The following is a 13,935-nucleotide window of genomic DNA, read 5'->3' as shown; positions in this document are numbered from 1 at the left end:
GGCTTACGGGTAGCAGCATTTTTGATACGAGCCTTGACTCCGCTGGCAAAACTGAAGAAACAATCAAACTAAGAGCAGAGTTGTAGACTATTTTCTACATCGTTGTAAATGAGTTCTGCCCAATATTGGCACTTTCAATTTTACTTTTGTAAGTGGTTTCATTCCTATTTGGTAGCTGGAAACACAACCTTGCCAGGCCTGTTTCCTTAGAGTAATAGGATGTCCTGGAACCTACCCACTATACCGAACCCTAGTGTGGATTGTCTAAGTTAACTTTCACAATAGCCTGGTGAAATAGGTGGTATGTAGGGACAGGGGAAATTGAAGCTTAGGGATATTGAGTAACTTGCCGAAGTTCACACATACAACAAGTGAAGAGCTTGGGCTCAAAACCAGTCAGGCAGGCTATGGGGCCTTCATCGTTTCCCAGTGCTATCCTGTTTTATTTTTGTCCGAGGAATTTATCACCGTGGGAAAACTCTGTATTGGAACACTTAGTCCTTGATGACAGAGACATTGTACTTCCCAAGTATAAACCAGTACCTGGCACGTAACAAGTGTTCAGTACATAGCAAATTGATTAATTACTGCCTTCCAGAATGTGAAATAAAAGGAGAGACTAAGTGCTCATCTTTTACTATATTCCAATTTCTTATGTATTCCAGTTGTTAATTCTATAAATATTCATTTTAGGAAATGATTTGTTCAAACAGAAAACTCCTCAGATTATATAAAAAGATGCCTTCAAAAAACTCCTAACGTTGGTGGCACCTGGGTGGCTCAGTCATTAAGCGTATGTCTCCTCTCAGGTCATGATCCCAGAGTCCTGGGATCGAGCCCCACATCGAGCTCCCTGCTCAGCAGGAAGCCTGCTTCTCTCTCTCCCACTCTCCCTGCTTGTGTTCCCTCTCTCACTGTGTCTCTTCTGTCAAACAAAATCAGAAAACCAAAAAACAAACTCTTAACCTTGAAGATAGCACTACTTCAAATATTCATCCACACCTGTAGGCATTTTGACTACACACTAACCCAAACATCCATACAGAGTCTGAGGTTGGGACTGTCTCAAATCTTTCATTTCGCTCATATCTACTTTGTCATCCCTTAAAGGTGCCTAAAACAAAACCAAACAAAACAAAAACATCTCACATTCTTGCTTACTTTAGAGGGGTGGACTCCAAACTGGCTTTGCTGTGAGCCTCTCCTCATTCTAAAAAGACTGTGGAGCTTTCTCACTGCCCATTTCTCTCACTGTTTATTACTTACAAATGAGAGCCAAATTCAGACCAGTGGGTATTCCACAGCAGCTCAGAGGGTCTCATACCCACAGAGCTGCCTGGGAGGTTCTAACACTGAAACCCAAAGCTGTTTCTGGAACCAGTTTCCCATCACCCCTCCTTCTCTCCCTTTTCTCCTTTTTGAACCCCACCTTTTTCCTTTTACTTCACCTCCTTCCTGAACTTATTATTTGCTTCCTCACTTAGGAGTTCAGTGAAAAAATCAACCCCTGCAGAAGCAGTGGGTCTTTTTGCCAGTGACACTGGCTTCAAATCCCATCTCCCAAATTTTACCATCTTTCTCCTTCCATAGGGAAGGAGAGTAGCTCCATAACCTCTGTGTGACCAGTCCCATGTGGTACCACAGCCTGGGCTCCAGAATTTTCTGTGTTCTTCAGGGCATCATCAATATAACATTCTGTGGTTCTAGGACTAATTTCTTTACATAAGGATTCACTAAATAATTCATTTAATTGGGAAGTACATAAGTATAATGAGTCTGTTTTCTAAAACATATATCATGTAAACATTTTAAGGCACACTCTTAATTGAAGTAAATGTATAGACAGAAAAATGTCCCCCCTGCTATATCTTTTATTTGTGTTCTTGCATACCTTCCCCTCTGGCATAAGCTTTCTCAAACCAGAGTCTGGGACTTTGTTCTTTTATGTTGGAGCAGAGTTCATAGCCCATTTATTTCATGTCATATAGTCCATTCCAGAGTTGTTTTTGAAGTGTTAATTGCCTTTTGTTGTTATCTTTGCATTTAGATTATATTCAATGCCCATATTGTATGAGGAGGTTTAATGAAACTGCAGCCAACCGACATATTAATTTCTGCAAGGATCAGTCTTCTCGCCGAGTCTTTGATCCGGCCCAAACAGCAGCCAAATTGGCATCCAGAGGGCAGGTAAATATCTCTTCCCAAGTGTTGGCTCTCTGCCCTTGTGTGCTCAGGGCAAGCAGGTAGAATTTGCTAAGGTACCTAAGTTACCCATCCCAAGAAGTGTAAGGATCAGGATAGCTGATCACTGTCACTCATCCTCATGGAAGTTGCCTTCTTTTGAGGCATGCTTTGTAGCTAACAGCACCTTTGGGTGGTATAGAAAAAATATTTCTACAGTGTTTAAAACTTCTTAGGATGAAGCCTTGAATACGTAAGTAGTTTTTCTATAGTATTATGGTAAAACTCTGTCTTATACAATGGTAGTTATCAGCCTTACCCATCCAGAAAAGCATTGTGAACCTGAAGTGAAGCTCCCTGAGTGGGAAAGCTGTCACAAGGAAGACTGTTCTTTAGGTCGTGTGTTTTGCTCTGTAATAAAGGAAAGGGTCGGTAGCCTCTAAAGCCGCAGAATCAGCAAGTTAAAGTAAGTGAATGGGAGCAGCAGGTTTAAATAGGTACAGATAAGTAAAATGACTGCCTGATGAGGAAGACAATAGATTTATAAAAACAGAACTGGAGTCCAGCAAACAGCTTCATAAACATCGGAGGTCCCAGGGATATAATTTACAGTATACTGCAAAAGCTGTTAGTTTCATGGCTCAGAAACCAAGGAAAGATTAAATTGGTCTGAATACTTGAGGGTATGAAACATATTTTAGAAAGATTTCCATGAAATCCAGTATGTAATAAGGGTGGGAGCCTCTCCAACAGTAGCATATCCCACGGACTATGGACTCTTAAGCTCTGTCTCCACATACAATAGACAATTACTGAATATCTTTGTCCCAGACCCTGTTCCATTTTCTGGTTGATCTGCATTTGTAACTCCATGAAGGAGGAAGACATGGAAACAAGACAGTGGGAAGTTGTGGTAGTTGATGATGTATGGAGCACTATGGAGGAAGAGGCCACTGTGAGCCATGGGAGGCTTCAAAGAGGAGCAGCAATTCCTCCTTGAATATTAGATGGGTTCACCAGCCTAGAGTGGGAGTTGGGGAGGACGTAGCACACAGAATGTCCTGTTTGTGACCTGAGGAGCTCACCATGAGGGGCTAATGTGTGGAGTGCCTGTGGGATGTGACAGAAAAGGGACAGGCAATGGGCGTCAGATCTAAAAGAACTTCACTCAAGTCATGTCAGAAAGAGGGAAAAGGAAGTGGATAGATACCCAAAAGCTCAAGGACCCAAAGCAGGACCTGGAAAGTCCCCATGAACCCAGGAAGTCCTCCTTTCCACCATCCCATCTTGTCCTTCCATCCTGCTATATATACTTCTGCTTGCTCTTCTCTCTGCAGAACGACTTTCTTAGCTTTCCTGTCTAGTTGTTATTTGCCTCATGTCTCATTCTATGGGCAGTATAGACTGGTGGAATAGTACAGACTGGAGTGATACAGAATTGGTTTCTTAGATCACCTTTGCCACTAGTGTTCACATGGATTGGCCACAGTTAGGAGCCACAGCAACAGATAAAGAATGAGGGACCAGGGGTGCCTGGGTTGCTCAGTTGGTTGAGAGACTGCCTTCAGCTCAGGTCATGATCCTGGAGTCCCGGGATCGAGTCCCACATCGGGCTCCCAGCTCACGGGGAGTCTGCTTCTCCCTCTCACCTTCTCCTCACTCATGCTCTCTCTCTCACTGTCTCTCTCTCAAATAAATAAATAAATAAATAAATAAATAAATAAATAAAAGAATGAGGGCCCAGAGAAAGAGGACAAAAGGGTTGTGTATGGAGCAGAATTTGAGAAAGAATGGGTGGAACTGAGAAGCTGATAGGGTATGGGGTTACAAGAAGGGTTTTAGCTGCAGAGCCTAGGTATGTAGTATACTATACATCTAGGTAAAGAAACAAAGGAAGGAGGAGATAAGTGTGTTGGTGGGGCAGGCAGGGTGGCGCCAATAAATACAGTTAGAGATTCAGTCTTTATGCTGAAATAGCATGGGAGCAGTGCAGTGTGGAAGGAGCCCAGATTCTGCAATCAGTAGCCAGGGTTTGACTCTACTTTATTATCTATATGTAAACTTACGACAATAAAATTCTTTGAGACTGACTTTAAACTATACCTTGCCGTGTTGTTGGGAGGATTATAGACGATATAAACAATGTGCCTTGCACTAAGTCTCCTTTGCCTCTCCTCCTTCCACGTTGCCACACCCTCTCTTCTCCTGCTCTCTGGTAGTCCTTGTTGGTTGGATACCACAATTTGAGGGGTATGTGACTGCTTTGGGATTGAATTTGACTGAGTTTTGCAAACATTTTCTAAGTAAAACCTCTACCTTCTAAAGCAGCGTGTTTCTTCGAATGGTTCTAACCAGTCCACGAAGTTAGTCACATTAGTGGGGCCAGAGGGAGCCCAGGGAAGCAGCAAACGGAAGTGCTTTTTATTCCTGAAGAAGGCCAGCTGGCTGTCCTGAGTGTAACCAGTGATTTGGCCCTGTTCCTCTCCTTGTTTTCCAGAACTAACTGGTGATTGGGAACACAGAAGAAAAATTAGTTGCTTTTTGCGGAAACTCACTGTAGACCGTATCTGAACAGCAGTCCTTGTTTCTCTTAATGCCAGCTTCACCAGTTGGGCCCTGGCTAATAGTGAGACTTATTCAGAGCGAAACAAAAAGGGAGGGGTTGTTTTACTTCTGAAGGGCTGTTAACAGCACAGCTGAAAAGTGTTTCTATTTTAAACATAATCAACTTTAAAAACGTGTTATACCCTTAACCAAAAGAGACCAATATGGGCCTCTGGAAATACTGGAAATAGCTGTCTTTGGAAAGGGATGAGCTGCCTGCTGTAACCTCACAGCTATCCTTGCCCAAGTGAGAATTCTCACTTGGAGTAACAGGTTATCTTTATGCAGTAGTTGCCATGGAAATGTTGGGACCAGTAGCTAGGTAAGAAGCTCTCAAAGGACCTTTTGGTCCTTATTCTGTATTAATGTAACTGTTGTGCTACCGCTGCTCAGCAGGCAGGGGTGTGGTGTGGGAATGATGGAATTCCATGTTTAAAACATTTGTTGTCTGCCAATGTCTGTTTTTCTTCTCTGTTCATGTATTTAAAAACAAAATCATCTTCAAGTAAAATGAAAAACTAAAATGTTCCATAGCTATCCTTATTGACATTAAGTGATTTCTTATGTCTCCATACAACTAATTTTACAGGATTAACATATCACCACTCCCTAAGGGGTTGATTATGGAATGAAAGAGCCAAAACTCAGACATGACTTTGAGAACAGCAAGATGCAGGCAAACTAGGGTTCAGGGTGTGCCTGTCCCCTTCCCTTGGGTGCAGCGGGTCCTGGCAATGACTCCAGTCTGCTGCTGGTCAGGTGGAAACCGCCTTATCTCCTGTGAGCTACCTGAGGTTACAAAGTTGTTCACCCTCTGTCTTGCTCTTTCTGTAGGCTAAGGCTCAGATGACCCCCAAAAAAGAGCCAACTGTAACCAGTGCTGTGGGAGCCCTGCTACGGAACAGGGCCCTAGGGGCCCCAAATGTGGCCCCAACTAGACCAGGTGAGTTGGAGTAAGCATGCCAGCTATCAAATGAGGGACCAGAAGGGAACCACTGTCAGCTTTGGAATTCGTTGACAATTGGCAAAGGTTTGACATCAAGTGTTGCTTTTGGATATAAAGATATGTGGGTTTGTTTGAGGTTAAAGCTTATTTGCCAAGAAGGAACTTTCCTCATTTATTAGGATTCGATAACTCTGTCAACATACCGAGTCAGATACCATTACAGCCGCATGGTCTAAACCATCATTCTCTGGTCTAGTAAAATCGAAAAGAGGTTAAGAATGGGAGATAACAGGGGTGCCTGGGTGGCTCAGAGGGTTAAGCCTCTGCCTTCGGCTCGGGTCGTAATCACAGGGTCCTGGGATCGAGCCCCGCATCGGGATCTCTGCTCAGCGGGGAGCCTGCTTCCCCCCGACCCCCGCCTGCCTCTCTGCCTACTTGTGATCTCTCTCTGTCAAAAAAATTAATAAAATCTTAAAAAAAAAATTGGGAGATAACAGTGTGTCAGGTATTGTGTGGAAAATAAGAAGAAAACAAATAGCCAAGATATGGAAACAACCTGAGTGTCTGTTGTTGGTTGAAAGGTTAAAGATGTTGTATGTATACACAATGGAATATTACTCAGCCATAAAAGAGAAGGAAGTTCTGCCTTCTGTGACAACAATGGATGGGCATTGGAGTCATTATGCTGAGTGAAATAGTTCAGACAGAGAAAGAGAAATACTGTGTGATCACATTTACATATGGAATCTAAAAAAAATCGAACTCATAAAAACAGGAAATAAAATGGTGGTTGCCATGGGTAAAGGTGGAGAGGGGGAAACAATGGTGTAAGGGTACAGATTCCCAAGTGCAAGTGCTGGCGACCTGTACACGTTGTGACAGTAGATAGCAATATTGTATACTTGATAGTTGCTAAGAGAGTAGATCTTAAATGTTCTCACTGTACACATGCGCATGCACACACAAACACATGCGCACAAACACACACCCCAGAGGGTAACTATTTGAGGCAAAAGATTTGTTAACATTTTTTGTCGTAGTTATTTTGCAATATATATGTGTATCAAATGATCACATTGTACCCCTTAAACTTACAGGATCTTCTATTCACTTATATCTCGATAAATCTGGCGAAGAAAAAGGAAAGGGAAAGTTTCCTTACTGAGCTAAATAATTTCTTTCAAGTAGCAGGAAAGCCTAACCACCATTATGGTACTTACTGTATGCTAGACACATTTCATTTTATCCTCCTAGTAAGCTTCCAAATGTTTTCATCTGTGGAAAGGGAAACAAGCTCAGAGAGGATGTTATTTGTTCAAGTCACAGGACTGTCAAACAGTAGGGCTGAATGAGATATCTATATTGCTACCTCTCTTCACTGAGCTGCCGTAATCAGTGTGGCGTTCTTTATGATCACCGTGGCACTGTAAATGCAATGTGAATTAACTCATGACCGTATTGATGCTTCTGGTCAGGTGTCTTATTTTGAAGGCGTTGTCAGAACCAAAGTAGGAACTGCTAGTCTCAACAGTCCATAAAGTCACCAGAAACCTTTATTATTGGTTTTTAAATTCCTTGTAAGTTGTCATGGGGTAAAAATGGAATGGAGCATTTTAAAAAGATCCCCCATAGCCCTGTAAACCCAAATCATTAGTTTTTCTCTGATCTATGAACACTTAACACATTGGGGTTTTAGTTTTCACTTAGAAAAAAATAAGTCAAATCATATATGAGTTTATTTGGTAAAACTTTCACTAAGCTATATTTCTAAAGTATAAAGATTAGTGTCCTTCACAAGAGACAGATTTTTTTTTTTAAAGATTTTATTTATTTGAGAGAGAGAGAGAATGAAAAAGAGAACATGAGAAGAGGGAGGGTCAGAGGGAGAAGCCAACTCCCTGCTGACCAGGGACCCTGATGTGGGACTTTGTGTATGGCTTGATCCTGGGACTCCAGAATCATGACCTGAGCCAAAGGCAGTCGCTTAATCAACTGAGCTACCCAAGTGCCCAAGACAAATTTTTTATATTATGGTTTCTTGTTTTTTCAATGATTGTATTATAATGCTTCCCTTCCAGTGAAAAGCCCTCCTTTATTTAAGTTTGAGGTTAAAGCATACTTGTAAATATTTATTTATTTACATTTATTTTAAAAGATTTTATTTATTCATTTGACAGACAGAGATTGCAAGTAGGCAGAGAGGGAAGCATATAGAGAGGTGGGGGGAAGCAGGCTCCCCGCTGAGCAGAAAGCCCAATGTGAGGCTCGATCCCAGGACCCCAGGATCATGACCTGAGCCGAAGGCAGATGCTTAACCCACTGAGCCACCCAGATGTCCCGAGGAGGGAATTTTTTAAAAAATATTTATTTATTTATTTGAGAGAGGAAATGTATTGGGTGGAGGGGCAGAGGGAGGAAGAGAATCTCAAGTAGACTCCATGGTGAGTGTGGAGTCACATGGGGCTTGATCCCATGACCTGAGATCATGACCTGAGTCAAAACCAAGGGTTGGATGCTTAACTGATTGTGTCATCCAGGCACCCTTAGGGGTAATATTTCTTAATTCACTGTGATTAGAGAACTCTGTCAATGTGCAAAGTCCAATCCAAGTATAGCAGTGGACTCTAGGACCTTCATTTCCTGATCTAGTAAATTTACAAAAAGATTGGGAATGGAAGAAGACAGTGTCAGGTATAGTGCTGAAATTAAAGGAAGATTTCTTCCTTGGACTAACTTCTTTAAAGTAGCAGCAAGTGATCTTTTCTAAGTGAAAAGATCTAAACTAGAATCCAGAAGTCTTGTGTCCCAGTATGGGGCACATCCCAGTATATGGGACACGTCCTGGGATGTGTCCCATTATGTGACAGTAGGCAGAATGTTGTAGAGACACCATTCTGATACATGAGAAAATAGATTAGGAGCCAGTAGGTCTAAGCAAACTCGTATTGTGTTTGCTCTTGACTGGTAATGGTGATTTGGGACCACTGGTGTTGCTAAGTAGAAGGCACATTCTCTACCACCACCGCCTCAGTGTTGTTCCTTGACCATAAGAGGTTTGCCACTCCTGGGCTCAGGGCCCATACACACTGGTTGCTCTTCAGCTGAAAACCAGTCCCCACCCACTAATCTTCACTGCTTGCTCCCTTAGTTCTTTGCTGAGTTTCCTCTTCAGATTGAGGCCCCCCAAACTCTCCATTTAAACTTAAGCCCTCCCCAATTCCCTGTGTAGTTTCATTTAATAGCATTCATCCCCATCTAATATCTAATACATACTTTTCTCCCATCACCAGAAAGGAATGGGATGGGATCAAGAAGGTTGGGATCTGTCTACTTTGCCCATTTTTAATTGTATTGCTGTATCCATACCTATTAGATTGTTCAGGGCACATGTGAGGTGTTCAATAAATACTTGAAATATATGAGAGAAGGTAGGTATCTTGATTCTGTAATTTCCCACTCAAAATACTGGCATGTGAATTAGAATTATGTTAATTACCTTTAAGAAATAGTTTTTGTTTTATTTCAGGTTTAAGATGCTTTTAAAATTTAATTTCTTGTCTTCCCTGTAACCTCACCTGCTTACATTTATTGTTTTCTAAAGATTCATTTATTTTAGAGCATGTGTGAGAGCAGGGATGGGGAGGGGCAGAAGGAGAGGGGGAGAGAGAGAATCTTAAGAGGCTCCACGTTCAGTGTGGAGTCCAATATGGGACTCAAACTCATGACCCTGAGATCATGACTTGAGCCGAATTCAAGAGTTGGAAGCCTGACTGACTGAGCCACCCAGGTGCCCTTCACTTCTGTTTAAACATAAAATTTCCAGTGTTGGTGTGCCTTTAAATTAGTCATATTTCATTTGGAGTCATTCTGGGGAGAAAGCATATTGAACATATAAGAAGTATATTGGGGGGGTGTATTCTAAAAAATATTTAAGGGTTGGTGAAAAGCACTGCCTTTTACTAATATGAACAGGCTCATGTGTACACCAGATTTGCATCTTACTGTCCATTGTTTCTGTTCTGCTCAGTCTTAATCGATTTGTAATGTGAGTCTTTTAAAAATTGTAGTTGCTAGGTTTTGCTATTTCTAGATTGATAATCAGTAGTTAAGGCCACTTGGTGTCACTCGCCTTCCACATAAATCCCATTACTATCTTTCATTTAACTAGCAGTTAACTCCCTAAAACTCTCGCTTTTATTCTTAACTCTCTTGAGTAAAAGAAACAGGTACTACTTTCCATGTACAGCCTTTTGTCCTAAATTCACAGTCAGGAGAGGTACACGTGTGTAAGTCACAATCCTTACCCATTCTAGAGTCTTATGAGAAGATAAGCAAGTGCAGGAAGATCTCTGATGCAGGGAAGCGTGTGATGTTGTATGAGGTTGATTCCCAGCTGCCATGGATGTTCCGAGGGTTCATTCATTCATCACATGATTATTATGCATGGTTATTTCTTATGCCCATAGATTCTTAAAAGTCTAGGGAGAAAAACCATCAATCATATTGAATATTTTAACAATCAGAAATAAATGTTCTAAGGGGGCACAAGAAAGAGATCAACTTTGCCTGGCAGGCTTTATGGAGGAGGTATCAGTCTGAGAGAGAGAAGCTTCACAGAGGTTGAGACTTTTAGGATGAGCTTTTAGGATGAGATAGATTTTGACCAGTGAAGAAAAGTTAAAGATGGGGTGAATAAAGCTATGAAAATGAAAATGCAGGGACATACTCTGGAAACACATGGCCCATTTGGCCAAGGCATAGGAAAGAGCTGGGGTGTGAACATAAATTATAGAATGGAAGGCCGGCCCTGGAGCCATAAAGGCTCAGTGAGGCGCCCAGACTATCTGTGATCAAAACAGACCCATGCATCCTCCAGCGCTCGCGGGTCTGTGAGTTAGGCAATCGTGGTGGCCTGGGAACTTCTTGTTTCTAGCCATGTTGTTTGTCGGCAAAAAATGCTTTTGAGAAAGAGGATTTCTGAAAAGTTTTGTGTAAGATATGAATGCTTAGTGTAGAAAATATTGGAAAATGGGGGAAAGATGTGAAGGAAATAAAAGAAGTCCACATCCTGACATGATCACTGTTAACACCAATATCCTCTTCCATTTTTTTCTTTTTATACTCTTTTTCCCCTTCTCACCAAAGTTTAGGATTATACGCCCTATACACATCCTGATTTTTTTCACTAACACGTTCTGAAGATTTCCCTATTGCAAAAGAGGTGGTGGTGTTTTTAAAACATAGTATCACAAGATGACTTATTTACCCTTTTTCCTGGTGTCAAGCAAGTAGATTGCTTCTACTTTTTTGCTGCGCTGAGTAACTCCATTTGTCATGGATAGTCCAGATTTACATTGGACACTCTTCTAAGCACTACATATATTAACTCATTTAATCCTCACAATGGCAACAGGGCTAAACGTGCTGTTTGGATTTCTGGTTTATAGGCAAGGGAAGCACAGACAGGGTAAGCAACTTGCTCAAGTAATTCCATAGAATGGGGTAGAGCCAACCAGATCCTCATCTACTTTGGAAAAACTGGGTCCGACATGGAAACATTAAGAAGATATGCATTTATAGCTTAATAATTACCTATAACATCTACAACCTACAAATATATTTACTATATAATATGATGTAATATGTAAGTTATATATATATAGTTGTTTTGGAGTAAGGTGTAGATCTTCCTTCATTCTCACAAAGATTCTAATGTCCAGATGGAAAGTGAGCTTATAACCTAGTCAGCGGATCTCTCTTTAGTGGCTCTTTTCTTGAGGGTTCAGATACCCAAGGGACGGATCTCCTGAGAAGGTCCTGCCAAGCAACAGCTCCTCCCATACTTATACACGGAGATCAAGATCCCGATGAGAATATATAGTTCTGGGTTCTAGAGCTGTGTTGCATCATGTATTTAGTGAACTGCATTGTACAACTTCGGTGGGATGGGCTCTGCTTTTATTTCTGGAACCACTGGATTTGATGAAGCTGAGCATCTTACCTGTACTAGCATCCCCTGCTTAGCTCGTTTAATTATGTAGCAAATATAATGAGTATCAGAGGGTCAGCTGCTGATTTTTTGGAAGACCTAAAACTTGTAGATCTCCTGGTAAAATGAACACTGAAAACTTTATATTCCTGTGTCTTTGATTCCTGTGCATTTGATTCACAATTTCCTTGGGTTGTTTGATGACTTCCCCTTCATAAAACACTGAGTAGAATGGAGGGCTCTAGGACAGAGGGGAATTGTTCCATTTTATAAAAAAATGATTTCTCTGAGATTCCTATCCCATACCATGTGGCACAAAACAGACCATGGTATGGCATGCTTCTATCTGTAAGCTTCTTCATCCTCATGCTTAATAGTGCTGCTGGGCACAAGGGAAAAGAATCCTGCTTGTGGAATGAGCCCATCGCTATGTAAATAACCCCTGGGAGGAAAGGCATCTCATGCTTCCATAAGGCTTATCAAACCCTTTCTGGAATGAGAGCATGCAAAGAACTGTAAAGACATGATATACTCAGGGAACATTTCGAAAGCCAGGATAGCAGAGGGGAGAGGTGGTGAGACTCAGATTGTTTAAATGGCGGGCCATCTGAGAGGTGATCCAAAGGGCCCATCCAGAGTAAGGGGCAGAGGAAAGAAAGTGCCTGAGACCTACCCTATTTTTTTATTATTTGGCCCAGGATAGAGACTGAATACTTGTCTATTGCTACAAAACAAAACAGAACAAAACAAAAAGGAAGAAGAGAGACTTTTGAATCCAATGTGAGGATTTCATAATCATTCCCTTTTTTTCTTGCTAATGTTTGCTTTTACATAATAACAAATCTGTTTATGTCTGCAAAGGATTAGCTGTGGACCCTGCTTCTGGAGCAAAACTCAGACAAGGATTTACTAAATCTTCTAAAAAAGATTAACTCCTAGAGGCCAGGTAAGATAAAAAATAATAATAATAACCTCTAATCTGGGTGTTCCTGATCATCAAATGTGTAAAAGATACAGTTAGTAAGCCTTTAAGAGAATGAAACCATAGCAGGCAAACCAAAGAGAAATCTCGGTAAGACTTCAGTTAAGTTAGTAAAATGTGTGCTCTTAAAACATACCCTTTTGTTAAACACATAGTTTGAAAATGATATTCAGCTTGTGATGGGGCTTAACAGGAAAGGGGAGTGAGTCCTCATTTTGCCCTGGAAGCTACCACTGTGTCCCTTTTTCCAAACACATTTCCCAAAAGGGACAGTTCCCTGAGATAGATAGTGAATATCAGGGCTACTATGGAGACTTTTTTCTTAATACTGTGAATAGTTTGTTAAAACAATTAAAAATGTAAAGATGCCCATAGTATTTAACTTTCTCAGTGTGGAAACAAGTTCTAAAGTAAATGCCTTTTATTGTTTTCAGACTGTCTACCCAGGAATGCTACCTAAGGGGAAGGAAAGGCAGGTGGCTGTTTATAAGCCTACAACTCTTCTTGAGAAATCATGGAGAACAAGTAAAAACCAGATTCACCTTTTCTTCCTCATTACTCCCTTTACAATTTTCAAAACAATATTAAACGACACATCAACCTGTATGACAGTGGTTGACATTTTTTTGTTTTAATTACATTTAATAGGTTTTTAAAGAAATGTTGCTTTGATGTTAGAACCTTTTACTAAAACAGTCTTTGGAGTTTTACTACTAGCATTTTTTACTTAGCTAAGGAAAATAGTGTTTTACCTAGCTTCAGTCTATGTAACATAAAATCCCATTTTTAATATTTGGTTCTAATGAACTTTAATCAGCAACTGCTCCTATTTTAAGTGTCCATCTGTATACCATGAAGAATTGTCTCACAGCAGTGCACATGGCTTGTGGGGAAACACTGCCATAGAGGGATGGTTAGGATAACCCTCCCCTCCTGTGGGAAGGATGCTTTTAAGTGGACTCAGGCTATTTATTTATCATGGCTGAATCAGAAGCCAGCTGGTCATTCCACCACTGGTTTATATGGCTCTGTTGGGAGGTGGTGTCTCAACCGTTCCTTCTTTTTGCTGTCCTCAGGGTAAAGAAACTTTTTTTTTAAAAGATTTTATTTATTTATTTGAAAGACAGAGATCACAAGTAGGCAGAGAGGCAGACAGAGAGGAGGAAGCAGGCTCCCCGCTGAGCAGAGAGCCCAATGTGGGGCTCGAACCCAGGACCCTGAGACCATGACCTG

At 41.2% G+C, this 13,935-nt stretch overlaps 1 protein-coding gene across 2 annotated transcripts in view; it reads left to right on the top strand.

Moving 5' to 3' along the window:
• The window catches only part of ZC2HC1B (zinc finger C2HC-type containing 1B), a 44,740-nt gene that overhangs the window by 30,178 nt on the left and 627 nt on the right, over positions 1 to 13,935 (top strand). Inside the window, exons 5-8 of one of the 2 annotated variants that reach the window (XR_006818269.1) lie at positions 2,048 to 2,187; positions 5,620 to 5,728; positions 12,582 to 12,666; positions 13,137 to 13,227. Coding sequence is in view for 1 of the 2 variants with exons in the window: in XM_046004381.1 (XP_045860337.1) it covers positions 2,048 to 2,187; positions 5,620 to 5,728; positions 12,582 to 12,652 (320 nt within the window). In the remaining variant the exon portion in view is untranslated. Of the gene's footprint in view, positions 1 to 2,047; positions 2,188 to 5,619; positions 5,729 to 12,581; positions 12,667 to 13,136; positions 13,910 to 13,935 lie in introns of those variants that run through there. The other variant, XM_046004381.1, reaches the window with a different exon arrangement.

The sequence above is a fragment of the Meles meles genome, chromosome 5 (genome assembly GCF_922984935.1).
Source record: "Meles meles chromosome 5, mMelMel3.1 paternal haplotype, whole genome shotgun sequence".
Classification (NCBI taxonomy): domain Eukaryota; kingdom Metazoa; phylum Chordata; class Mammalia; order Carnivora; family Mustelidae; genus Meles; species Meles meles.
Note: the sequence above shows the minus strand (reverse complement) of the source record. Positions and strands in the feature narration are given on the sequence as shown.